The 26,405-nt window shown below is 45.1% G+C and overlaps 1 protein-coding gene across 1 annotated transcript in view; it reads left to right on the top strand.

The window, feature by feature from the left end:
- Positions 1-26,405, top strand: part of LOC138279857 (cytosolic non-specific dipeptidase-like) — a 124,067-nt gene that overhangs the window by 18,760 nt on the left and 78,902 nt on the right. The window contains exon 5 of the mRNA XM_069219436.1: positions 18,079-18,279. Coding sequence (XP_069075537.1) covers positions 18,079-18,279 — 201 coding nt within the window. The remainder of the gene's footprint in view (positions 1-18,078; positions 18,280-26,405) is intronic.

The raw sequence follows: 26,405 nt of genomic DNA, 5'->3' as shown, positions 1-26,405 counted from the left end.
ACAAGAAAACATTTGTATTTCAAAAAAGGGCACTAGATAAGGTGTTGAGAAGCAGTGGTTATTTGCACATCTCTGAATTCTGGGCTCTCCATATTAGCATGTGAATTACAGGGCATTTCTCAAATAGACTTCTTTTTTACACACTGTCTTATATTTAGAAGGAAAAAATGTAGAGAAAGACAAGGGGCATAACACTTGTTCTTCTATTCTGTTTTTCCTCCAAGTCTCCCCATAAAAATGGTACCTCAAATGGTGGTTAGGCCTAGTGCCTGCGACAGGAAACTTAACATGGACACATCACATTTTTATACTGAAATCTGACATGTTTTTTGCAAAGTGCGTAGCTATGGATACTGGCCTCTAGCTCAGCCGGCACCTAGGGGAACCTACCAAATGTGAATTTTTTTTAAAAACTAGACACTTACAGGAATCCAGGATGGTGTGACTTGTGGGACTCTCACCAGGTTCTGTTACCCAGAATCCTTCGCAAACCTCAAAATGTGGCCAAAAACACTTTACTCACATTTCGGTGCTGCAAAGTTCTAGAATCTGAGAGGAGCCACAAATTTCCTTCCACCCAGAGTTTTCTCCAAGTCTCCTGATAAAAATGGTACCTCACTTGTGTGGGTAGGCTTAGTGCCCACGACAGGAAATGCCCCAAAACACAACATGGACACATCACGTTTTCCCAAAGAAAACCGACCTGTGTTTTTGCAAAGTACCTAGCTGTGGATTTTGGCCTCTAGCTCATCCGGCACCTAAGAAAACCTAGCAAACCTGGACATTTCTGAAAACTAAACACCTAGGGGAACCATGGTGGGGTAACTTGTGGTGCTTTCACCAAGTTCTGTTACCCAGAAACCTTAGCAAATCTCAATTTGGCAAAAAACACTTTCCTCACATTTTGGTGCTGCAAAGTTCTGGAATCTGAGAGGGGCCACAAACTTCCTTCTACCCAGTATTCCCCCAGGTCTCAAAATAAAAATGGTACCTCACTTGTGCGGGTATGCCTGGTGCCCGCAACAGGAAATGCCCCAAAACCCTATGTGGACACATCAAAATTATCAAATACAAAACTGCCTGTTTTTGTGTGTGGGGGTGAGGGGGGTGAGGGCTCCTGCGTTTTTGTCCTGGCTTCAGCAGCCATCTAGGGAAACCTACCAAACCCAAACATTTCTGAAAACTAGACACCTGAGGGAATCAAGGGTGGTGTGACTTGCGTGGATCCCATAGTGTGTTCTTACCCAGAATCCTCACTAAACCTCAAATTTAGCTTTAAAAAAAAAAAATCACTTTTTTTTTTCTTCTTTTTTCCCCACATTTCTGTGTGGGATCGCCGGCACAAATTTCCTACCACCCAACGTTCCCCTCTGTCTTCCTGTAAAAATTATACCTCACTTGTGTAGGTGGACCAAGTGCCTGTGACAGGGAAGAGCCAAAAACGTAAAAAATGAGGGGGAACCAAAGCAGGTCCAAAAGGGCAGTTTGGGGAAGGAAAAAAAATAAATAAATACGTTTTTAGGCTGTCAAGTGGGACTGATCTTGTCATCTGTATAGATGTGACAATGCTGGGTGGTAGGAATTTTGTGGATTCTTGCAGATTCCGGAAGGTTACATCACAAAAATGTCTGATTTCGAACAAAGTTGGAGGTTTACAGGGCATTGTGGGTAAGAATATGGTGCGGGGTACATGTGAAGCACACCACCCTAGACTCACCCAGAAGTTTAGTTTTCAGACGTGTCTAGGTCTTGTGGATTTTTCTACATGGCGGCGTCCCAAAGTGCAGCCCTCCCCATTCCAAGTGGGATGATTTTGAGAGTTAAACAAGCTCTCATGGCCTAAATGTAAAACCAAAACCCGAAATAATCAAATGTCCTCTTGCTTTCCGTGGGATAAGATGTTTTAGTGTGCGGGGAAGAGCTGAAAGACTGGTACCCCATTCATTTGGGTTGGGGGCATAACCATGCCCATACTGGTTGGTAGCCACCACAGTGGAGAGCGACCCTTGCCCAAGGGGCTGTCTCTCTCCCCCCCCAGCCCCCCCCAAGCAAAACACACATACACACACACACACCAATCCTTGGTGCTTAAGTGGTTTCTGCCCCCCCAGATCAGCCTAATCAAAATAGGCCGATCTGCCCCCCCAAGGGGGACAGAAATGGCCTAAAACAAATTGTGGAGGAGGCAAGAGAAGCATCAAATGAAAGGCCTTTCCTTTCCTTTGATGTCTTCCTCAGCATTTCTGCTGCCTGATCGATGCTCACTAGACAACAGGGATTTTTTTTTTTTTTTGTGGTATTTATGCATAAGGGGCACGACCCCTTAGGCAAGGGTCGCGTCCCTGGGTGGAAAATTATTTTTGGCCTTAGATCGGCCGTTTCTAATTGGGCCGATCTGCCCCTAGGGGAGGCATAAACCGCTAGACACCAGGGATTATTTTTTGTTTTATGTTTTTTAGATGTGGGGAGCGACCCCTTTAGGCAAGGGTCGCTCCCTTGGAGGCAAATTATATTTAGGCCATTACTACTCACCTTGGGGACAGATCAGCCTATTTTTATTAGGCCAGTCTGCCTGGCAGTGGACAAAAATGAGAGTCCAGCCCAGTGAAACACCAGGGGACAAAAAGCGAGGCTCCCTTTAGAACCTAGACCCTGATTTACCATCTATTCTGCATTACAGCCCAAAACTGAACACTTACTCACAAGACCCAGGGCTGACTCTAAATGGGAGAACCCTTAAAGAAGGAAAAACGAAACAAAGCTCAGCAGACACCTTCCAAATATCAAGGTGCATACAGCCTGCAATCCACCCCTTTGCTATCCAGCCAGTCACTCTTGCTCCCCTCCTGTCCCCCAGACTCTTACTTTGACCACATGCAACTGCAGTACCGGTCTGTCTCAAGGGTCCAGCTAACCACCCCAAGCCACGGTCACCCACCAAAATATCCCCAAACAAAATTATGCACTACTATCACACAAATGCTTCATTTGAATCACAGCCCAATGTGAAACTTAAGCAGAATCCCCACAACATGCGAACTAAGCCCCTAAGCACGGGCATTCTAAGCAACCTATGTGTTTCTTTTTTTTTTTTTTTTTTTTTTTGTAATTCACCTTAAGGATAAAGTTTGTCTTCTCTCCTTTTGGTAGGTGAACAAAGCAAGGAGAGGCCCTCACACAGCCCTTTGACACAAAAAACAAACTTGCAAGCCTGACGGTATTTCCAACTGTAATTCCAGTTACAAGCAGTCTAAATTAACAGCTGCCAACTCACCGGTCTTGCTTGGCTGCTGAACTCACAACATTATTACAAGTACCATGTTCCACAGTGATCTGGAACACGAGGGCATTTCTGTTCTTTTCACTCTACTGTAATGCCCAATTCTTCTGCACCCAGACTGTGGACTGAGCCAGCTGTCCCCCCTTTGATGCATCACTTATGTTGTGCTTCCCATGCTCCTTATCAAAGGATGCAATTGATTCCTTTGGACTAGATGAGAATGTCCTTGGACTAGTAGACCTATACCGTCTTCAGGTCCTAGTGTGGCCAGCTCAAACAGCACTGCACAGAGCTCAGTCCTAGGGGAGCTTTCCCCTCCACCCCAAAAGAGGAGTAAGTTCGGCACAAACGTCCCCGAAACTCCTCCTGTACTTGCCATTATGAAAATCATGTGGTGAACACTAGCCATAGTAGCAGGAGCCTTGACTACACAAACATCAGCCATTTGTAATATAGCGTCTGACGTTGTAACACTAGATAGGAGAATGTGAGCAACGGAATGCGCAGTGACCGACTCACTTAGGGAGGGGAAAAAAAAGCCGAGCAAGGGACCCTTGCAACTGCTGAGCAATCTTGCAAAAACTGGGAGAAGTCCCTGAAGAAATTGTCAATCATTGTTGACTGTAAGAAGTCCCTATGCTTGGAGGAGGCGCACCTAATGGAGCACCAACATATTCTGACTACCCCTAGTAGTACACCATTAAATATCCACAGCTGAAAGTCTCCACTAGTGTTATAGGAAAAGCAGATGATACCAGTCTCGGATGAACCACAGTTGTTTCAAAACCTAGAACAAAATAAAATTCCAAGTCTTGTGTATATTCATTCGTCAAAAAAACTTGTTCTAAAAAAAAATGTAAAGTGTCAGCTGTGAAAAGTAGTGATTATACCATCCATCACATTTCACCAGACAACCCTACCCTTAGAAAATAGTGAGGAGACACAACCAGACCTAGTAGTCCACAATGAACAGGACACCCAATATTGCCACCAAATGGCAGGGCTGATGAAATTAGTGGGAATCCTGTGCAGGGTCTTAATTGTAACCCACGTTCTAGGCAGCACCCTCATAATTGGCGATTTCCCAAAAACGACAGCTGAAAGCATTTTGGGCCCCAGGTTCTTCCTCTCCTACAGGCCAAACAACCTTCCTCCTTCCCAAATGGCCATCTTACTTGGGTCTAATTGCAAACTCTACAAAATCCAGTGTTTGGACTGGGAGCAGAGCCAATAGACTACATAACGAGAGCCTCTAACGCTACACTTCACCTCGGACGACAGACCATATCCTTAATCAGGCCAAGATTAGTTGATCCCGGCCCTATAGCAGCAAGTAGGCATTAACAATGGCCACCCAAATCCTCCTTCTCGCAAGAACAAAATCTATCCAGGAACTGCAAGTTCAACCAGATCTCCCAGGCAACGGCCTATAAGGTTTCCCTATACAGCCCGCAGGCTAATAGGACAACACGTCTGTCTCTGAAGCAGATCTTCTTGAATGGTTGACCAGCGAATGTAGTCAAGTCCTACAGTGGGGAAGGTCAGTTAAAGCAAACCACAACGCAGGGCTTTTAGTTGTGAATGGTCAACACAATGCTAACAATATAAGTCTTGTCACTTCCACATCCCTCTCCAGAGGCCGACATGACATTCTAAATAGAAGCAACTTACTTAGGGTAATTGTGGCATTCCCTGACTTTTGACAAAGTGCTTTCCACAGACCTGCTTCAAGTAGATTTTACTCCATCTCCCACCCATGAGGTAGCAGAGATGGCAATATCCTGGCGGGCAAACAAGAATGTCGTCCAAGCCATTTAAGCAGAAGAGGCTATTTTGGCAGGTTGGCTCCTTCAAAGTGCTGAGGGAAAAACCGATTGTACCTAAGCATCCTTGAAACATTGGCCTCTGATAACACAGCCACTGCTGGGAGGAAGCTATGCTAGCAATCCATTCTCGGGTCTGCTTGTGGACCAAACAGCAGCTTTGACCTCAAAAATCTAAAATTAAGCATTCATGAGATTATGGAAAATATAACAGTAAATGTAGAACCTTGGGATGGTGTAGTGTTACTGGTATATATTTCCTATTTACCTGGATAGAGTTGGAAAGTTTCAGTTCAATACTTAATTTTGATTTGATGCCCTTGTATGACCTCTAACTTAGATGTGAAAACTCAGGGGAATGCTTGATGGGAAAGATGAATTCAACATATCTTAATGAATCTCAATGTATTGCCAAATTGATCGACAGTATGAGGCTGCATTGAATGTCCATCATTTAAGGATTGTATTTTTTAACTACTGCTAGACTTTGGAATTGATCTTTGCTTCTTTGCTGTCCCCAGAAAAATTAAGTTCTGTATGTCTTCTGTGGGAAGCTATTGGTATCATATGGGGTCTGAAAGCTGGATATTCACTACAATTATGCCACTGCCGTGAAAAACAAAAGCTCTTTTTTAGTAATTGTGGTTGCTTGATTCATCAGAGAGCCAAGCAAAGCCATTGAATGGCGAATCAGTGTGCTGTTTCATAGGCCTTCTCTCACCTCTGGTCTAAAGCAGACTCCAGAATAATGAGAGAATGTGGCTGATGCTCATGTTCTGCTAACCCCTGTATTCCTTTTTGTAGAAAAGTGTATTTTTCTGTGGTGTGGTTGTGAGAGCTCACTATGTGATAATGTCACAATACTTATCAGGTCCAAAACACTTAGCTTGAACCTGGGTAGCTGTGGCATAGAGCGATCTTTCTTAATCAAAGAAATATGTGTGCTGTATTTAGCTGTACCAAAACAGGTAAGTAAGAAACACTACACAATAAAAATCTGACACAACTTTATACAAATAGTGTGTTTTTAGCTTTAAATAGACATTAAGGAACAGAAATCCTTGGGGAAAACCGGCAATAGGATTTTTAAAATGTTAGTAAAGTACTTTCAAGTGCAATAAATCATTGCAAGCAATTAGTAATCAATAGGCTAAAACTCCTGTTCGAATCCTCTTGGGTTAGCCACAACAGCTTGGGGTCAGTCACAGGGACCACTCGGGTCCAGGTAAATAGGTTACCTGTCGTAGTCGGCAGTCTTGGAGTCATCAAGGTTTTCTCCTCCTCTAAAGCAGTCCAGCCAAGAAGTGGTCCTGATGCTGAGAAAGAAGGATGCTGAAGAGATGCAGTGAGCTTTCCAAGGGCCTTGAGGGATCATCTCCAGCCTCAGGACTCTATGTCCTATTGCAGCAGGAGAGTCCAGTGCAGGTCTATTTGCCATTGGACTCTGCTACAGCATGTTCATAGGTAGCTTACAGATAAGTAAATCCTCTTCTCTTTTGTTGTTTTTTGTTTTTCACTTTGAATGCGGCTTGGGTCCCACAGAGTTGAGGCCATCTCAGGAAGGTCATGACTATGTTGCAGAGAGGGCTCTTCTTCAATCAGAGGCAGGCAGGCATTTTGGACAGATGGGCTTTTTGCTGGTGTAGGTTCCTTCAGCCTTTGGTGGCCCTGAAGCGTAACAGGATGCCCGCCCTTTTAATCACTTCCATCCTCACACAAGTGGAGCTGTTTTCCAGGAGTGGGCACCCCAGGCACAGTCCTCTTTGTGGGTCCCTTTGCTCCAGTCTTTAGTGCAGCTGCTCTTTACTGGTCCCAGGGAGCAGCAGGGCAGTTCTTCGGTCTTCTTCCAGTCCAATAGTGACCTGAGGACTTTGGGTCTGGGCTGCTAATTTTATGCCATCTTCTTGTCTGTGGGAAGGTAGTAGTCCTAAGTCAATGGGGAAATAATTATCATGAGGCTACCCTTCCCACTTTACATCACCTCATGGGGATCAGGGATGGCCACCAAACAATCCTAGGTTACCCTTCACTACCCCCCCAAACAAAGATGACATTCTCTGTGAGGAGTCCTGGGCACATCTGTGGGATATGCCCAGCATAATGAGCCGGCACTCCTGGAAAACTGGCTCTGCAAGAGGTCCTCTTCCCCCAACCTCCTGGAGGAGATGCCAGACTGTCTGCCAAGTTAGGCAGGAAAAGGTGTGATTGCAATTCGCATCACTAAAGCTGTAGCCTCTTTGAATCTGGGCTGTCTGTGGCCAACCCCCGATAGTCATCCTGCTGGAGGAGTCACACCTTCTCCCCTCAGCAATTCTCTATGCTTCCATGTAAGGAAATGCCTCTTCTTGCATGTTCACCCCTACATTTTTGGAGTGATGTTCCTGGGTTTTCTGACTCTGACAGTGCACGGAGGACTGCTAATTAGTCTTCAGTGCCAGTGTTTTAACCCCATAAAAATTGCATGTCAGTTTGGATACACCCAATGGGTAAGGTACTTTGAGAGCCAGAAGGAAGGTAGAGCCCATGGCATGTTGGGGTGGGGGGGTGGCTACTGCTTATATTACAGAAATCTCTGTAAACTTCTCTGTAGGCTATTCTCAAGTCTTTATCAGCACTGCTATGGTGTTATCTTACTCCTGACAAGCCATACCCTCGGGCCACATCCAAGTTAAGGGGAGGTGGGGGAAGGGGGAAAGAAATCACAAACATAGTGGAATATCATGGGGAGACCCTCATTGGGGGAATCCCCGCCACCTGTCCCACTACAGATTCACAATAGGAGCAGCTGCCCGAGAGTGGCACCGCGCAGCTGCTTGTAGAAATGAAATTGTCATGAGCTGGTCCCAGTCAAGGTATTCCCTCCTGACTCCAGAAGGTTTGCGCTGCAGGGGGAAACCCTCACAGTCAGCCTCTTGTGCCCTGAGGCGGCGATCCGGGATAGGGGAGGACTTTCCTTCAGCAACCTACGCAGTCTTTCCTGACTTCCGCGCATTGTTTTGTTGGCGCCCAACACACTTTTGTCGCGTGGGCTCTCACTATCCTAAATGAGACTACTGGATTTCTAGGCAGCAGGATCGGTAACGGTGTGGGGGACTGAGTCTGACCCACGTGTAAGGAACTCTGTCACCCTAAATCCGGTTTTTGCTCCGGCTAACTAGCAGTGCCTCATTTCTCCCACGGGGAAGAGATGATTGGGCAGCCGAGCGCATGACATCTTTGGAACTTCTCAGAGAAGTCATGGTCACTCAGATCCAAACCAACTCTCTCATTTACAATATGATCTCATATACAAATGACAAAGACAGTATAAGTTTTATATAATGATTTAATAAAACTGTATTTTAGATAATAAGGCATGAGCCGCAATAACCAGAACCATACAACACAGTAGGATTGAAATAGTTACCAGGAGAGTAAAACATAAGAACAAAGCGATCATCGTGTATAATAGTTTCTACTCTCCCTCTGCTTGTTCTATTTCGAGCACAGCATGTTAAGCTTCTAGCTTGTCTGTCTGTATCACTGGGGAGACATCAGCCCTCATACCTGAGCAAAGGCCTGTGATCTTGGTTCAGCATCTGCAACGAGGCAGTCAGCGTCTAGTTGTGGTTCCCTGGTCGGAATCTCCCTCTTGCGTGTATTGGGACAAGGAAGTGATTTTATAACTTAACATGTCAGTGTGATCAAAAAATGTCCCTACGCAGGAATGCCAAGTCTAAACTCCTACCACGTCTATCGGCAATGTACCAGACTGTATCTTTGACTAAAGCACAGAGTGAATGTGTTTTGGAGAACTCCAGTGCTGAAGTAAGCAAAACAGTGTGATATGAATAAAAAACAAAACCGTAGAACTGGCTATCTGAAAAATAACAGTACGAATCCTAATAAAAAGCATTTAGGGCAAAGTGCACAGAGGCTCTAAGCTGCCAGCAAATGAATAAAATACATCCAGGGCAAAGTGCACAAAGGCCTAAAGCCTGAAGCTAACGCGCAAAGGATACGTAAAACCAACCACACTACACCCTCCCCTTGTCGGTAGCAAGTGGTTCCAATATTATAAAAATATGCCCCAGATATAAACAATACCTAAAATTATATACATATTTCGACAAGGTCAGAAGACAACAAAGTCATAAATTTAGAAAACACGTGACAATAAAGCCAAATTTAATATAATGTCAATTTTGCAGGAGAGGAAAGAAATCCAATTGTTAAACAGAAGCAATAGAGAGTAGGAGCTCCTCCACTTCGATATGTCAATATCGGAAGATCCACGCCACAAAGTACCATGGAGCAGGTGTGTTCCAAAGCCCCAAAACCATTCAGGGCGGCACCCCGTGCAGGGCCTATGAATGAGACAAAACCATCTTCCTCCAGGAAGGGAATCTCATAAACTGCCTCACGAAGCAAACACAACCGTAGTGCACAAGTCTGGGAATGAGCCCTAATCAGGAACATCAACAGATCAGGATCGACCACTGGAGGGCGCCGCAGTGAGAGACAGAGAGCCAGTGCATGTTCAAACGAGCACCAAAGGCACCGAAACACGGGTTGCACACAATCCAAAACCGGTCTGAATGACAGAGACCAGTCACACTCCAAATGGCCCAGGAGTGTTGCTCCAAAATGCTGCATCATGCGTACACGACACAGCTGCGCTGACGGGAGCAGCAATATAGGATCTCGTCGTGGCGGGACAGCCATTGCGAAAAAATAGCAACAACAGCAAGACTCCAGCCAATAAAGCCAAAGTAATCGGGAAACCCCCAAAAATGCTTCTGAAAATAGAGTGTATAGCCGAAGGTATCAAACCGAATATTGAAGAGAAGGTGTGAACAAAACCAACACCAACGGCTTTGAAAAAATGTGCAATACCAGCAGTGCTGGATCCATTAAATATACGTCCCACAAGTTCACCAAAGTGACTTGGAAAGTTAGTATGCAAAAGGGACTGTATCTCTGCCGATGACCTTGCCACCTGAAGTGCGTAGGTCTCGCTAGCAGATGTAAGGGCCACATGCTTTTGAAACAAAGCTTTTAGCCGACTCAACTGTTCGAAATTAACCTTGGAAGTAGCAATATGAGGCCAGATGTCCGCTACCTCCCTAATTTGAGTGGGGGGAAACAACACATTCCCGCAGCACGTAACGGCCTTGTTGACAACGACAACGTAAACTATTCCGGCACGCATGCCACAGCAGCGTTCGCTGTTAAGAACAATGTAACTGCCGTTAGAAAGCACCTGGAAAGTGTTTTTAATAACCGGGACTGGAACTCCCTTCAGATAACAAGCTAAGTTAGCAATCAAAGCGTTACACGCTCTGTGCAAGGACAGCTGTTTACAAACCATAGAAGGGCTGACAGAAGTTTCGCATTCACTACCGTTAAGAAAAACCTCCCTCAAACCATTAACACATCTGTATTGAAAGGGAAGCTCCCACACCTCGTGTATGTAACTGTCTCCCAATAGTTCATATCTACCCACGGAATGTGCTTCAAACAAGAAGTAAATTGCAGAGTGGAGATAGGCAGATGAATAACCCCATGAATCAACCACTCAGCTGACGGAATCTCAGCCACCGTGAAAGGCAGTTTCTCCAATTTCTCAATATTCAACATAACATATGTCGCTTCCTTTTTAGCCATCAGCTGTTGTTGACGAGTCAAATTAAAGGAGACAAAGATCTCTTTGGCACGAATGTGCTGCCATGGAACGCGACCTGCCTTCAAGGTCTGAAGAGTCCAACCCAGCTGCATGATGGACCACGTTTGACTCTGCCCATGATATAAAGAAGACATGTCCGATTTAATAATGTCAATAGCAGAGGAAACAATGCTGTCAATCGTGTAAACACGGTCAGAAAGGGTATGCATGCCGTTATCAACAACAGACAAAGTCTGCATCCGGTTTTCCTGATCAATCTGCCTCAACCGGGCTGCAGCCTCCTGTTGTGAAAGCTTCCAAATCTCATTATAAACTTCGTATAAAAACCTTTTCTTCCGTGGTACCTTGGGACCTGACAAAAAATCTTGGAAATCAGTATCATTAGACAGTAACGTGAGATGTGACTTAACTGCATCCAGCGTGGATGACTTCAACCATTGCTGACAAAGCTTCCCCACGCTGTATGTAGTTATAATATCAGCATGTTCTGGTGAAATGTAACGAGGGTCTGCCCTACTAGTCCTGAACCCCCCTGAAGAGGTGACCAAACGTTGATGACACTTATTAGTGTCTATCGGCCATAATAACCACCCGCCTGGATGTATCGCTGAAGTGTTAAGCGTACCATTCTGGACCTAATGTGTAAATTCACTAAAAGTAGCATTCACATAGTGCTGCCAGTTGTTTAATTTGGAAGGGACAGGTATACTAGGCAAATTTAACTCTCCAATTGTCGCCAAGCCCAAACAGCTAGTCTGTTGTACTGTCATTGAGGAAAATCATCTGCACAGGGATAATACATGCTCTAAATAATGTGTCCCTGCCTTGCATCTGCCTATTTTTCGTACCCCAAACACTTTTCAAGTCAACAGTCTTAAACCAGTATTCATACCCCTCGACCGAAAGTTTAGATACTAAATTACTGTATTCAAATTTGTTTGTATCGGTCAACAACATTTGCTTATTGGAATACGTAGTAACTTTAAAATAGTAAGACCTAGCATTTTTTTGATTATGCCCAGAAAAATATGCAAATTTATCATAATACGTTTTCGAACTCCCTTGTGGGGGAGTCGAGCAATGTTCCCATTGCACATAATTAAATATGGACTTAGGGCTACTAGCTTTATGAATAAAGTGGTGTCCATAATAGTTGTAGCAAAACATGTCACCATGATTATCTCTAAATTGGTAAGCATCTTCATCGTCATAGACAGTATAATATTGCAAATCTGTCAGCATAGCATCTACTGTCATCACATCCCAATCATCAGAGACAATGCCTGGTATAACAATATCATTCATTGATAACTTGAGGACATACAGTATTTGAATCAATTCAGTGGGACCATATATATCAAACATTACTTTATCCCACACAATCCCATCCGGAATCGGTATTGCAGAAATGTTTACATTGGACAAGTCTCGTCGAACCATATGAGACGAAAAATGTGGTTTTAACACAGTCTCCACGTGCTCAATGTCAGATCGATCAGGAAGAAAATGACCATGTATTACCAGAAAAAAAGTAACCACAAATCCCAACCATAAAAAGAGTCCTTACAGCCATAAAAAGCCACAAATAGTTCCAAGAAAAAAACAATATATGTGCGTTAAAGCCAACACAGCAGCTTACGTGGACCTCGGACAGAAGACATCGAGGACGAGGAGCTGGACACTGCATCATCAGCGTCGTTGAAGCAGCCAGAGGCAGTTCTTGCAAAAGGTGCAATTGTGAACAAAGAAGCAGAAGGAGGCTCTCGCCTAGGCATGCTATAAACCACATGTTCAGAAACCTCAGTAGAACGTACAGCAACTTGATCAAAAGATTCCATATTAATCGTCGTCTGTGGAACAATCGCAAGTTCATCATCCACCCTCCCCAAGCTCAGAGAGGAAACCGCATCGGTGCAAATCACCTGCAGCGGGACTTCTTCCCCAGTAGTGACAGGGATTCCGGAACTACTGGGTGTCCCTCTTGGTCTGCTGTGCAGAATCGGCCACATGTTGTAACTTGACATTATCAATGGAAACAAAACGATTTCCTTTGACCCCTTGCAGCGGCAGTAAAATCACAGTTCTCGTGCCGCTTACCCCTAACACAGGGACAGGTGCTCGATAAGAAGGACCAAATTATTTCTTTACTGCGACCTTTTCACGCACTAGATCCCCCAATCCTGGGTATCCAACCAGTAGGTGTTACTGGCTCATCCTTAATTCCTGAGGAGGCAGCACTTGCAGAAGAGTTATCTTCACGGAATTGTTGTAAATCCTGCAAAACAGTGACACGATCATTTATGTCAAAGGGCGTATCTGCCGCCTCCACACCAGGACCATCTAGATCAGGAACATACATTCGTGTTCCAAACAGGCACTAATATGAAGTACGACCTAGGGAACACTTGGGGCCGCGTAAAGCATGGCTCAAGTCCTGAGAGCAACTTCTCCCGCAGCTGGATGCCCTCAGTTGACGAAAGGAAGGTTTCTGAACAGCACACTGCTGCCAGCCGTGCAAGGTGGCAAAGTCTCACTGTAAGGTGTTTGGGTGGGGTGGTGATGACAGTCTGAAGATCCTGGATTTGCCAAATGGGCGGCGAGTCAACACACCCTTGGGAGACACTTTAGGGACACTGGACGGCAGGCAAGCCAGCTCACCCTTCTAAATTTCAAAGTGGCAATCTCTCCTTCGATGCAGCAGGTCAGCACCATAAAACAGTTGCAGAACTGGCAGTTTCTCCTGGCAGCATAGCAGTGTCTCAGTGGAACCCAAGTGGACCAAGGTCAGAATACAGATGGCAGCAGGGCAACAAGCAGAAAAGCAATCCAGTGAGTCCTCTAGGCTACCCACCAAGTAACAGGCAGCAGAGCAACAGGAGAAAAGCAGTCCAGATGAGACCTTTGTGCAGCAGTTCTTCTGGAAAAGGTTCAGTTCCAGTTCCAAAAGTACTTTAAAGCATGGGCTCAGAGCCCCTGTATTTATACTCATTTTCTTTTTTTTTTTATATAAGGGGTGACCCTTTCAAGTGTAACACAAACCCCGTTCAACCCAACCCTGGCTTCGGACATCAGTAGGAGGGTAAATCAGGGCAGGACACGGCCTATTGACATGTAAGTTGCAAATGACCTATCACAGCCCAATGACTATCAGTATGCAGATGTAGGCAGATGCCTCTCCTGTCACACCCAACCCTTCCTGTGTTGCAGCTGTCTGGAAAGTATGCACAAAGTGTAGCTGTCACTCTGCCATAGCCGTGGATTGGAGTAAGGCTGCAAAGCAAACATTTATAAGAACAGAGAAATGCCCACTTTCTAAAAGTGGCATTTCTAAAATATTAATGTAAAATCCAACTACACCAGTAAGCAGGATTTCTCCCTACTACTCCAAACATGCCAGCGCAACTCCTACCCATCAGAGAGGAGCAGTAGTGAAAGACGAAATAGGCAGTTTGTCCCTACTAGCACATGAAAAACATAAGAGTGCATGTCCTACCTTTTTACATACAAAGCACCCTGCCAATAGAGCATTAGAGTTGACGTAGAGGTGATCAAAGGGGAGCTTAGGCCTTGGCAAATAGTGTGAATTGCCAAATCAATGTGGCAGTGAACTGCACATGTAGACCCTGCAGTGGCAGGCCTGAGACCGGTTTGAAAGGCTACTTCTGTTGGTGGTGCAATCGGCGCTGCAGGCCCACTAGCAGCATTTAATTTACAGGCACTGGGTGTATGTTATACCACTTTACAAGGGACTTATAGGTAAATTAAATGTGCCAAACAGGTGTACGGCAATCGTGCCATGTTTTAGGGGGGAGAGCACATGCACTTTAGCACTGATTACTAAGTGGTAAAGTGCCCAGGGTCCTAAAGCCAACAAAAGATGGTCAGAAAAATAGGAGGAGAAAGGCAGAAAGTTTGGGGATAGCCCTGCAGAAACGGCCATTTCCAACAGTAAGACATATGTTTTACGATATTTCTTAGCAGCAACAGTTCCAAATTGTTTTGCTGAGCGTACAGTCCCAACATGGATAACATTTGACTGGGACTACGAAACTGTGTCTTGTAAGGTATCAAATTAAGTATGTCATTAAATGCAACCTGATGCCCAGGTAGAAATTGAGGTCACTATTAAAGGCAGGCAACTCCTCAAAAGTTGCCACTGAGCTCTGCTCATCCAGTAGCCTCATAAAGGCATACACACACAGACCGCTTTCTCACCATGTGGGGAGACGTGAGAAAAACTCAGGAACAAAGGCAGTGCTGCCCCCTCGCCCCAACCCCGCTAAGCAGGATGCCTTTTGTTCCTGTAGACAGCTTGGAGACTGGGCCAGAGATCGGAAACTCCCCACCAAAATGGTTTTACTATGAGTGTGTTGTCTTCAGGTAGCCGCATCGCTAGGGTGGGCTTCCTTGCTTCTCACAACTGAAGAAAGGTCTGCCATCTTGAGGGGGCAAGCATGTGGCATTCTGGGATAGCCAGATGCCACACTTCACAGGAACTCCGTCACTAGGTGGGAGGGATGCCAGTAGCCCACTGGCTAGTGACTACATGGTCCACTCAGGGCATTTTCCTGGGATAAATATGGTACCACTGGCACATTGACACAGAATACTTGCAGGACTTGGAAGGAGGGCAAGTAGAAGGCCACTTTGCACCATTGGAAGTGCACAAATATAGGCTGCAACGCTGAAGCAACTGTATCTGCTGCACTTTGGGCTAGCGGAGATTGGACCCTGTTCTGCGAGCCCGGCTTGATGAAGAGCTGATTCCCAGCCCTGTTCCGAAGCAGAGTCTCAAAGGGTCAGCTGGCTGACCTCCCAAATAGCCATGGGGATATTAAAGCTGAAAGACCACCAAATTGCATCTCTGTAGCCACCGCATGAGTTTTGCTGCTACTGGTTGCCAGGCATCCCAAAGGGCAATTCAGAGATAGCCAAAAGCTTCACCTGTGTCTACTAGACCCATGCGTGTTGGTTCTGACCAGATTTGTCGCCCAAGAGGGGGACTAGCCTCCACCAAAGATTTGCACTGTGATCACTGTGTTGCAAAGGCACAAGGTCTGCATAAGCAGTGTTTGTCCAAGGATCTCAAGGTCCCACCAAGTCCCCTTTGCAGGCTTTCAAAGTCACCCCCCACTCACCTGTGGACCGATGACTCGACCTGACTTTAACCCTTTGACTGAACAACATCAGGAGCATCCTTGAGCATCTTTGAGTCTGCATCCATCAGCATTAGGACCACTCCATTGTACTTTATGACGGCCATCCTGTAAAGTTTGGATCTTGCTCTAAGCAGTCTTGTGGCCATGTAATTGTTCATAGTATCATTACTGGCTCCCTAGAACTCTGGCCTGCCGAAGTTTTACGCCCAACTTGGGCCAGAGTTGTTGAAATAATACAAACTTTTCAAACGTTTTCTAACTTTTTTGTTGGCCAGTGCTTGTTTGCAGGTGATAGTAAAGTTATTTATCACTTCTAAAATCTGTATCTGTGGACCCCTCTGGTGGATTTTGATAATTAAGGTCTCTTAAGGATTTATAAATAAACATTTTATTACATTTATTTTCTTATAAATCTGTCTTCTTTCTTTCATGTTGTGAATTTCTATTGTTAGGTGCTGTTAAATGCTTTATACATTATTCCTTTGCTAAGCCTTACTGTTTGAAACCTCAACTATCCAGGGTTGAGCTTATGTTAAGTAAACATACCTTACAGGACCCAAGACGGTATTTGTGAGTGTACTGCACGTTCGGGTTTACCAGCCGTACTATATAGTACACCCAAATCCTCACATACAAGTTCCTGGGAACATTTCACACTTCCAGCAAGGGGGCAGCCTATTGTCTTGGGTGAAAACCACTGTAGAAAGTCCGGAAAGGCTACCGGAGCTTTTAGCAACAAAATGGTGACTTTCTAAAGACACCCCAAATCCGATCCAAGCAACAAGTCAGGTTAAATGTAATAATTAATTTTGTACCTTCGAGTAATGGCTTTGGTGGTCCAGTACGGAAGTTAGCACTTAGAGCGGTGGCTAGTGAATCTCCATGTTAGTCAATGGAACCACTGGTATTGCTACAGTAAAAACTGCAGTTTTGTGTTTTCACTGCAGAGGAATGTTAAGCAAAAAATAACATGCCCTTCTTTTTAATAAAGTACCCTACCTCGTGGGCTACAATAGCCTACTCTGGGGGTGGCTTATAAATTTTTAAAAAGAAAGGATGTGGCCTGCTCTCCTAGGCTGAAGTAGCAGGTCTAGAGTCACATTTTCACATTGCCACTAGTGGTGGCACAATTATGTGCTGTAGTCCACTAGTGATGTTTAACTTACTAGCTCCGGCGATGTCCTGTATCATATACTAGTGACTTAAATTAAACAAGACAGTCTGGTATTAGCCATTCATACAAATACTTTGGGGGTCAAAACACTTGCTCAGGACATGAGGCTCGAACTACATAGCCAAGAAAACCAGTAGCATCTGTCTAAAAACTTTTGGGGGTGACCAGAGTGGTGAGGAGGGGTTATTAATACAAAAAGAGCTCCTTTCGTACATCTTTCAGCATCTGTTTTGCACAGACCTGCACTTAATCACAGATCAGCAGTTAGCATGGTGCCAATCGTCTATTGTCAAATTGAGCAAGATCACTGCCTTGGTTGGGGCGAGGGAGATAAGAAAAAGACGATTCTTGTTTTTTAAAAATTTATTTTGGAGCAGAACAGGGTATTTCCAAGAGCATTTGGGGGTGGTATGTTATGCACAAGGTGGGGAGAACAACAGGTATAACCTTTCAAATATATGGCCCAGAGAGCAGGACCGAGAGAGCTGAGCCCATGTTGTGAATGGCTCCCCTATGGCTCATCTAACTCTGGGCCACTGTTAAAAGCAGAGGGGGCATAAACATCTTAAAATTATAACGTCTCTAATAGTAAATTTTCCATCTTGGGGTTACAAGTGATATAACAGACAATTCGAGCATCACTCTGGTGGTCCCCGCTACATTGCTATATATTGCTCATGTCACTAATGTTCCAAGTTGTGCTGCTTCATTGATTACTCCTCCCTGTGGTTGCTAGGAGGTAGATGATGTCAAATTATTACAATAATCCTCAAGCTTTCCATGTTTTCTGTAAATGCCAGAAAAGAAAGTTGGAGGTATAAAATATGGATGGAATAAAATTACAAAATACTCATGAGTCTAAGGCGCAAATAACCAATATTGTATTTTAATGTAATATATATATACATACTTGGGTATATGCACTTTTATCTAGGAATAATTTTATAAATGTTATAATCATATTGCTCTTTTTGTAGGAAGTTCCCGTCAATCTTAAATTCTGCTTTGAAGGCATGGAAGAATCTGGTTCGGAAGGCTTGGATGACCTAATCTTTTCTCGGAAGGATACTTTTTTCAAGGATGTCGACTACGTTTGTATTTCCGATAATTACTGGCTCGGAAAAAACAAACCCTGCATTACATATGGCCTCCGTGGTATCTGCTACTTCTTCATTGAGGTAATGTTTAGTTAGTTTTAGTTTGAGCTTTGCAATTTGAATTAGTTTGTAAGAAGCCTCAACCACACCTACTTGGCCCTCTTTTTATAAAACACATGTAGTGTTCAAATATCCAGAAAGTAATTAAATAGTTAAGAATAATAATTAAAAATAATTGTTAATAATAATTGTTTTAACAACTTGTGTGTGTGTGTTTTTTTGTTTTTTGTTTTTCATAATCTACAATGGTCTGGGTTGAGTAATCCCACTGTCCTTACCATCTCCGCTTGATATTGCTCTGGTCTCCTCCTATAGAGTTCAGTTTTATAAAGGTTTGACCAGCTCGTACTACGGTAGATTGGCATCAGTCACAGCTGAGCTTATCACCACTGCATTTAAGCGCCACATCTTCATTTGCCACGGTTGTAGTGGAGTAGGTTCTAGAGGCTTGCATGCCTAAGCTGTAGTAGGCTTGGCTGAAAGCCGCATAAGTGTGACTCCGTTGTGACATCAGGGGTTATTCCCCTTTGTCTTCATTATAGTCGGATAACAACACAAGGGTGTTAAGTGGAATTGTCGCTCCGGTAACCTCATTAATAAACTTATTTTGCCTAAAAGCCTTATGCCCTCCGTACGAGTGGGCCAGTGTGTGGTGTGGTAACTCTTACACCACAGATGTGTTTGAAATTTATCAGGTGTGATAATTATGGCTCCTTTCGAGTTTTCCTCTAAAATGGGGAATGGCGTGGATTTATGGTCCTTAACACAACAAAATCTACATGTCCCAGTATTTATTGGCCATTTTCTCCTGATAAGTATCCACAGATGTTACCTGATTATATGTATCCGCTTTGTGCTGTTTTGATTGTAAAACATATAATTCTGATATTGGCAATTCTTACCCCACTTGTGATCGGGCCATAATGTTAGGACAAGATTAACATCTGTCTTCAAGTTTGCCCTTCTAAACTGCCTCTTCCTGTGTTGGTTTGATCTGCCATACGGAGTATTCAGGGATTCCGAGGTCATGCTATCACATTAATCAAAAATTGCAACCAACAGCATTTTCCTTGTAATTGTGGCCCAATATTAGATTAACTGTGTACGTTACCACAACTCTTAGTAGAGATTCTGCAGGAAGTTAAAGCAAGGAAAGCCAATGAGGCCATCTCCAGGAACCAAGATACATCTCAAAAGACACCAGTCTTTGGGGTAAGCAGCCCAGCAAAAAAAGATGCAAACATTCAGTGCATTATCCCAGTGGTCACAGACGGATCAGATAGATCTTCACAGTCGGAACAAACAGCATCTACCAATTTGGAGAGTATAATTGAACAACCAGCTCCAGCACTGAAACCCCTAACAAAGAGACAAAAAAAGCGAGCACGAAAGGCAAGGAAACAAACACGTGCCAAAGCTATTAATGACAATCTATATCCCATATTTTCAATGCTTCGGCAACCGCAAAATCGAGCTTAAGGTACCGCAAGCAGCATGCAAATCTCAAATAGCTTCAAAGCCATAAGGGAGGGGGTAGTCACCAGTCCAGAACAACAATTCACTGGAAAATATCTACCTACTGATGCCAATGTCGCTCAAATATAACATGCCACACCCAACATCCCAAGACCAATTGAACGGGCACGCATTGGCCACAAGGTTGGCAGCTCCTCGTCAGGGAGTCCTAAGGGCAGGAAATTGCATCTACAAGGATAAATCTGATATCCCTTTAGATGCCCAATTACCAGTGAAGATTCCACCAGAACCACCCTCCTATGCAGCTGTCGCACAAGCCACTTCCTCACTATCTACAATAACCCTTCCGGACAAGACCCAGGGCATCTTGTCGAGTCTCAAAACATCTTCCAGGCAAAGATCGTCCACCCAGGTCAATGCGGGGCAGGTTATAGTAATCCCCGCAGGCACAAAGAACAATAAATTCACTCCTTTAGCAGACGACTCGCAGTCCAGACTCCATCCTCGCACCAGAGAAACACCTGTCACCGACCCTAAATCTCAAATATCCTTCTAGGGAGGTCGCATCTACTCATCATGATGGTCGAATAAAGACAAAAGTAACGATTCAAAATACTCAAATAGCCACAACAGACCTTGAAAACAAAGCCTTTTTAAGCAAACAATCATGCACGCTCAGAAAGGCCCCAAGTAGAAACAAGTCGGAAGATGGTCAACGGAACAGGCCTATGCCACACAGAATTATAGAACATTCCCAATCTAGTCATGTTATTGAAAATTATATGGAATCAAGGCAGGTCATTCTAACCCCAGACTATGACTCACGCGGCCAACAAGATAGCCTGAACAGGGGCAACATTCTGTGGCTTTTGTCAGAGCTTCCTTCAACTAAGAAAATTATGTCCCCAGATTTAATATCACTGAAATTCCTCTCCAACAGCACTCAGAATGACCAGAAACAAACTCTGACTATATGGAGAACAAGCGAAATCGCTGCTTTAATTATGGCAGTTAAGCAACAGTTTGAAAACTGGGGTATACGGCTATCACAACCAACCAACCCACGTTATCCTGTTCCCCTATTGTTAAATCTGAAAAGTGAACCAATTTAAAAAAATGGAATCACAGGCCCGCATGCACGGATGGGGCCCGGACGTCGGGGAAGCGGAACAGCTTCAATCCAAATGGGGGGGGAAAAAGACTCAAATACCTCTATTGACCCCCCTAGTTGTAGGGAATGTAGTACAAGACGAATGGAGATGGATGGCATGTACCTTAAATTCAAGGAGAAGTAATTGACCCACCATACGTAATGCACCAGATACAGATCAAAGGCCGACCGTTACTATTATGTCCTGGAACATTGCGGGAGCAAAAGCAATTATTACAGAAGGATTTACAGCAATGTCCAGTTGCAACTACTCGATAATAGTGCTGCAAGAAACATGGTTGGTAGACCCGATAGAACTAGGAGGCTATTCTCTACACCACGTTGGAGCTGAAAAATCAAACAAATCAGGCAGGGCAAGCGGTGGTCTAGCCACATACATCTCTACGGCACTTCAGGTCACAACAGAACAGCTGGCCTTCTCATCAACGGACTTACAGGCAATAAAAATAAATTTTAGTTTCAACCGTCACACTCCACTAATTATCTTTAATGTCTACGCCCATCCGCGGAAACACCGCAAAGTACTTCTCTTCGAGAAGTTTCTACAAAAGGTAGAAGAGATACGGTGCGCTAATCCAGCATGGGACATCTTAGTAACAGGCGACTTTAATAGCAACCTGATATATACTCCAGAACCGGACGAGCAATTGGCAGCAGAAAACGCAATTTGGTCAGTGCTACCACAGTTACCATCAATACAGATGAAACTGGATATAAGGGGCAAGCAATTGGTCGAGGCCTTAGAACATCTGAGTATGAGGGTGCTAAACGGCAGGGTGAAAGGTGATGTCCCGCCCAGCTTTACTAATCATAGTGCAAAATATGCAACTACAATTGACTTGACTATACTGCTGTCTCTCTTCCCCTGCTGGCACATGTTAAAAAATTCAAAATCATACCTACTCTTCACAGTGACCATTCGCTTAAGCACATAGAATTGGCTTGGAACGCTCCGTGTTTTCTTCCAGCCATAAATGAATTAGGTACAGTAACCTCTGTCAATCTAAACCGCTTGTTTTGGACGGAGTCCTCTTTACCACAGCTGTGCAAAAATATAAAAACCCTGCTTCAATCAACAGCATGCCAAGATCTCTCAGCTGGGGAAGTGTGGGCCAGCTTTCTACAGTTAGTACCATCACTTGGCTCACCAACTGCGCAGACAACCTTGCCCCCCTCAGACGCCTCCCAAGACAGACCAACACCAAAAAACCTCTCTGGTTCACTGACACCCTTAAGGAATCAAAGAAAACCTGCCGCACTCTCGAGAAAGCCTGGCGTAAGGACCACACCGCAGATAACATGACTGCCCTCAAGAACGCTACCTGCGAACACCACCACCTGATCCGCGCCGCCAAAAGGAATTTCTTCACAGACAGACTGGACAAAAACAGCCACAACAGCAGAGAACTCTTCAACATCGTAAAAGAGCTCTCCAACCCCAACGCCATCACACCCTCACAAGACCTTTGCAACTCCCTCGCCACCTTCTTCCATCGTAAGATCACCGACCTACACGACAGCTTCGGACACCAGACCCAGCCGACCACCACAGAACCCACAACCCCAGCCATCACCCTCAACGCCTGGACCCACATCAACACAGAAGAGACCAAAGCCACCATGAACTCCATCCACTCCGGTGCCCCCTCGCACCTCTGCCCACACTTCATCTTCAACAAAGCTGACAACATCATCGCCCGCACCTCCAGACCATCATCAACAGGTCCTTTTCATCTGCTACCTTCCCCGAGAGCTGGAAACATGCTGAAGTCAACGCCCTACTAAAGAAACCTACGTCTGACCCAAGCGACCTGAAGAACTTCTGCCCCATCTCGCTCCTCCCCTTCCCTGCCAAAGTCATAGAGAAGACCGTCAACAAGCAGCTTACCAACTTCCTTGAAGACAACAACCTACTCGACCCCTCTCAGTCCGGATTCCGAGCCAATCACAGCACAGCAACCGCCCTCATCTCAGTCACAGACGACATCAGAACCCTGATGGACAACGGAGAAACCGTCACCCTCATCCTCCTCGACCTCTCGGCTGCCTTCGACACCGTCTGCCACCGCACCCTAATAACCCGCCTCCGCTCCACTGGGATCCAAGGACAGGCCCTAGACTGGATCACCCCCTTCCTTTCCAACCGCTCCCAAAGAGTCTACCTCCCACCTTTCCGCTCAAACCCCACCGAGATCATCTGCGGCGTCCCACAAGGCTCCTCGCTCAGTCCGACTCTCTTCAATGTCTACATGAGCCCCCTCGCCGACATCGTACGCAAACACAACATCATCATCATCATCACCTCCTACGCCGACGACACCCAGCTGATACTTTCCCTCACCAAGGACCCCACCAGCGCCAAGACCATCCTGCAAGACGGAATGAAAGGCGTTGCAGACTGGATAAAACTAAGCCGTCTGAAACTGAACTCAGACAAAACGGAAGTCCTCATCCTCGGAAACACCCCAATCTCCTGGGACGACTCCTGGTGGCCCACGGCCCTTGGCACCGCACCGACCCCCTCAGACCACGCACGCAACCTCGGTTTCATCCTGGACTCACTTCTCACCATGACCAAACAAGTCAACGCCGTATCATCCTCCTGCTTCCTCACCCTCCGCACGCTCCGGAAGATCTTCCGTTGGATCCCCGCCGCCACCAGAAAGACCGTGACCCACGCCCTCGTCACGAGCCGCCTGGACTACGGCAACACCCTATACGCAGGAACCACCGCTAAACTCCAGAAACATCTGCAACGAATTCAAAACGCCTCCGCCCGCCTCATCCTCAACATACCCCGCAACAGCCACATCTCCGCACACCTGAGACACCTGCACTGGCTTCCCGTCAGCAAAAGGATCACCTTCCGACTCCTCACCCACGCACACAAAGCCCTCCACAACAAGGGACCAGAATACCTCAACCGCCGCCTCAGCTTCTACGCTCTTACCCGTCTTCACCTCTCCACCAGCCTCGCTCTCGCCGCCGTCCCTCGAATCCGCCGCTCCACGGCGGGTGGGAGGTCCTTCTCCTACCTGGCAGCCAAGACTTGGAACACCCTCCCCACCATCCTCAGGACCACCCAGGACCACTCCGCATTCCGGAGACTACTCAAGACCTGGCTTTTCGAGCAGCAGTAACCCCTTCCCCCTAGCGCCTTGAGACCCGCACGGGTGAGTAGTGCGCTTTATAAATGTTTATGATTTGATTTGATTTGGCTCGGCCAGGCGTCAAGCACCAAATCATAACCGGAGGCCACTAACTATGTCACCAAATATCTTAGAATTAAGAAAGGATCTGAGACGTAAACTCAGATCCACAAAAGATAAACCTCCTACAGAATCTTTATGTGCCCAAATAAAAACCCTTCGGAAAAATTATAAGAAACAGCTATGGCAAATACGAACCCAAAAGGAGGATGATTTCTGGATCAAATTACTCTTCAATTTAAGAAAGGCTAATGCTAGAGAATTCTGGATGTCAGTGAATGAAATAGACCGAAAAGCAAGAGTAATAAACTGTACTTCAATTTCAGAAGATAAATGGGTGGATTGCCTGTTAGACATCTTTTTTAAGCCAACCCCTCCTGTAGAAAATCAGCAACTGAAGGCTTCGCTAAAACCTACAGACGTTCCTCAGAGTGATATGAGATTCAGTGCCAATAAAGTAGCCCAGGTGATCAGAAGGAGCCGTAGGGACGGGGCTCCCGGCCTAAATGGTCTCCCCCAAGCCATATTTAAGGCAGATCTCGATTATTGGTCAGCCACTCTGTCAATATTATATGCTGAAGTCAAACGTAACAGTACCATTCCTGATAGTTGGAAAGGATCCATCATTAATCCTATATACAAAGGAGGCAGCAGGGCAAACCCAGCTAGCTATAGGCTGATGGCTCTAATTGACAGTGAGGCCAAATACTTTGCCTCTTTAATCCTAGCAGAACTTCTCACCTGGTCTAGTTTAAATAACTTGGTCCCTATGAATCAAACTGGTTTCCGGAAGGGCTACGGCACAGTGACTAACATTCTTGCGCTAGGAGATCTAGCCAATCGAGCAAAGTGCTTAACGAAAAATTTACACATGTTTTGTGGATTTCAAAAGTGCTTTTGATTGTGTGGACAGAGCAATTCTCTGGAACAAACTACGGAGTTGGGGTTTGCAAGAACGCATTTTGAGGTGTATAGAATTGCTGTATGACAAAACTTGGGTACGAATCAAGGTAGCAGACGGCTCAAAAGTTTCCAGGAGAATACCAACAAATATAGGATTAAAGCAAGGCTGCGTGTTGGCCCGCACCTCTTTAACCTCTTCATGGCAGATCTCTCAGCAAAACTAGATGCAACCAACTTGCATTCTCCAAGGATGGGAAGTCTGGCTATAACACATCTATCGTATGCTGATGACATTGTTCTGTTAAGCCACACAAAAATAGGGTTGCAGCGACTGGTTACTGCCTTGGGCGAATTTGCAAAGACAAACAAACTGGAGGTTAACACTTCAAAGACAAAAACAATGTAAATAGGCAGCTCTTTGAATCCTGCAAACAAAATAAAATTGAACGGTTTCACTCTCGATACGATCTGCAGCTACAAATATCTTGGACTTACAGTAGACAATAAGATAAATTTTGTGCCGCAAAATCAGTATATTCTACAGAAGTCCAAAGCCTTGGCGTTCGCTTTCTGCACTCTTGCTAAAAGATTAAAGGGCCCATCATATAAACCACTAATGTCTGTTATGTCGGCTAAATTCCTTCCAGCAATTACATACAGAAGCGCAGCCCAATACGGGAAAGATGTTAGCCTTCTGGAAAGGCAGCAAATAAAAATCTATAAGCAAGTCTTCAATCTTCCTCGCTCTGCTTCCCCTGCACTTGGGCTGGCCTAAGGCTAAGGCTGGAATTTGGTCTAACACAACAGCAGCTCGACAGTAAGGCCCACACAATAAAGATCTGGTACAAAATAAGTAAAAACACTGTCAGCCCGCTAGTAGCAGCACTATGGAGTTCAGTAAATGGCAATCTTAATTCAGTATACAACAGATACCTGAACAACTCCTTGCAAGAGACGAAAACAAAGTACCTATGGGATTCCAACATGTCGTATTCCCTTTTGTGTTGAGTGATAAAAAAAGGAAATATGTATCCAATCTTTTCTAGATGATAAAGCTAAACTTGCGCAACGCTCACACGCCTGGCTGGTAATGCACACATATACCACCATGGCCCCATCACAATACCTGGCTGAAACCTTCGCACTTCACATCAAGCATCACTTCTTGTCTCTGCGTTTGGGAGCATCTCCTGCTAGAGTGGATCAACCATCATGGAAGAATAGAGGAGAGACTTCCTGCAGGCTATGCAAAGGCCCAAAAGAAGATATGGTTCACCTGATTTGTATTTGTCCAGCCTTAAAAGAAGCCAGCATAAACTATTAAAACCGCTTTTTATGAGAAATGGGACTCGTTCCTGTCGGTCAGCGGTGATGTCAATGTTTGATCC

The sequence above is a fragment of the Pleurodeles waltl genome, chromosome 2_2, assembly GCF_031143425.1.
Source record: "Pleurodeles waltl isolate 20211129_DDA chromosome 2_2, aPleWal1.hap1.20221129, whole genome shotgun sequence".
Classification (NCBI taxonomy): domain Eukaryota; kingdom Metazoa; phylum Chordata; class Amphibia; order Caudata; family Salamandridae; genus Pleurodeles; species Pleurodeles waltl.
This window is presented reverse-complemented; position numbering and strand designations above follow the sequence as displayed.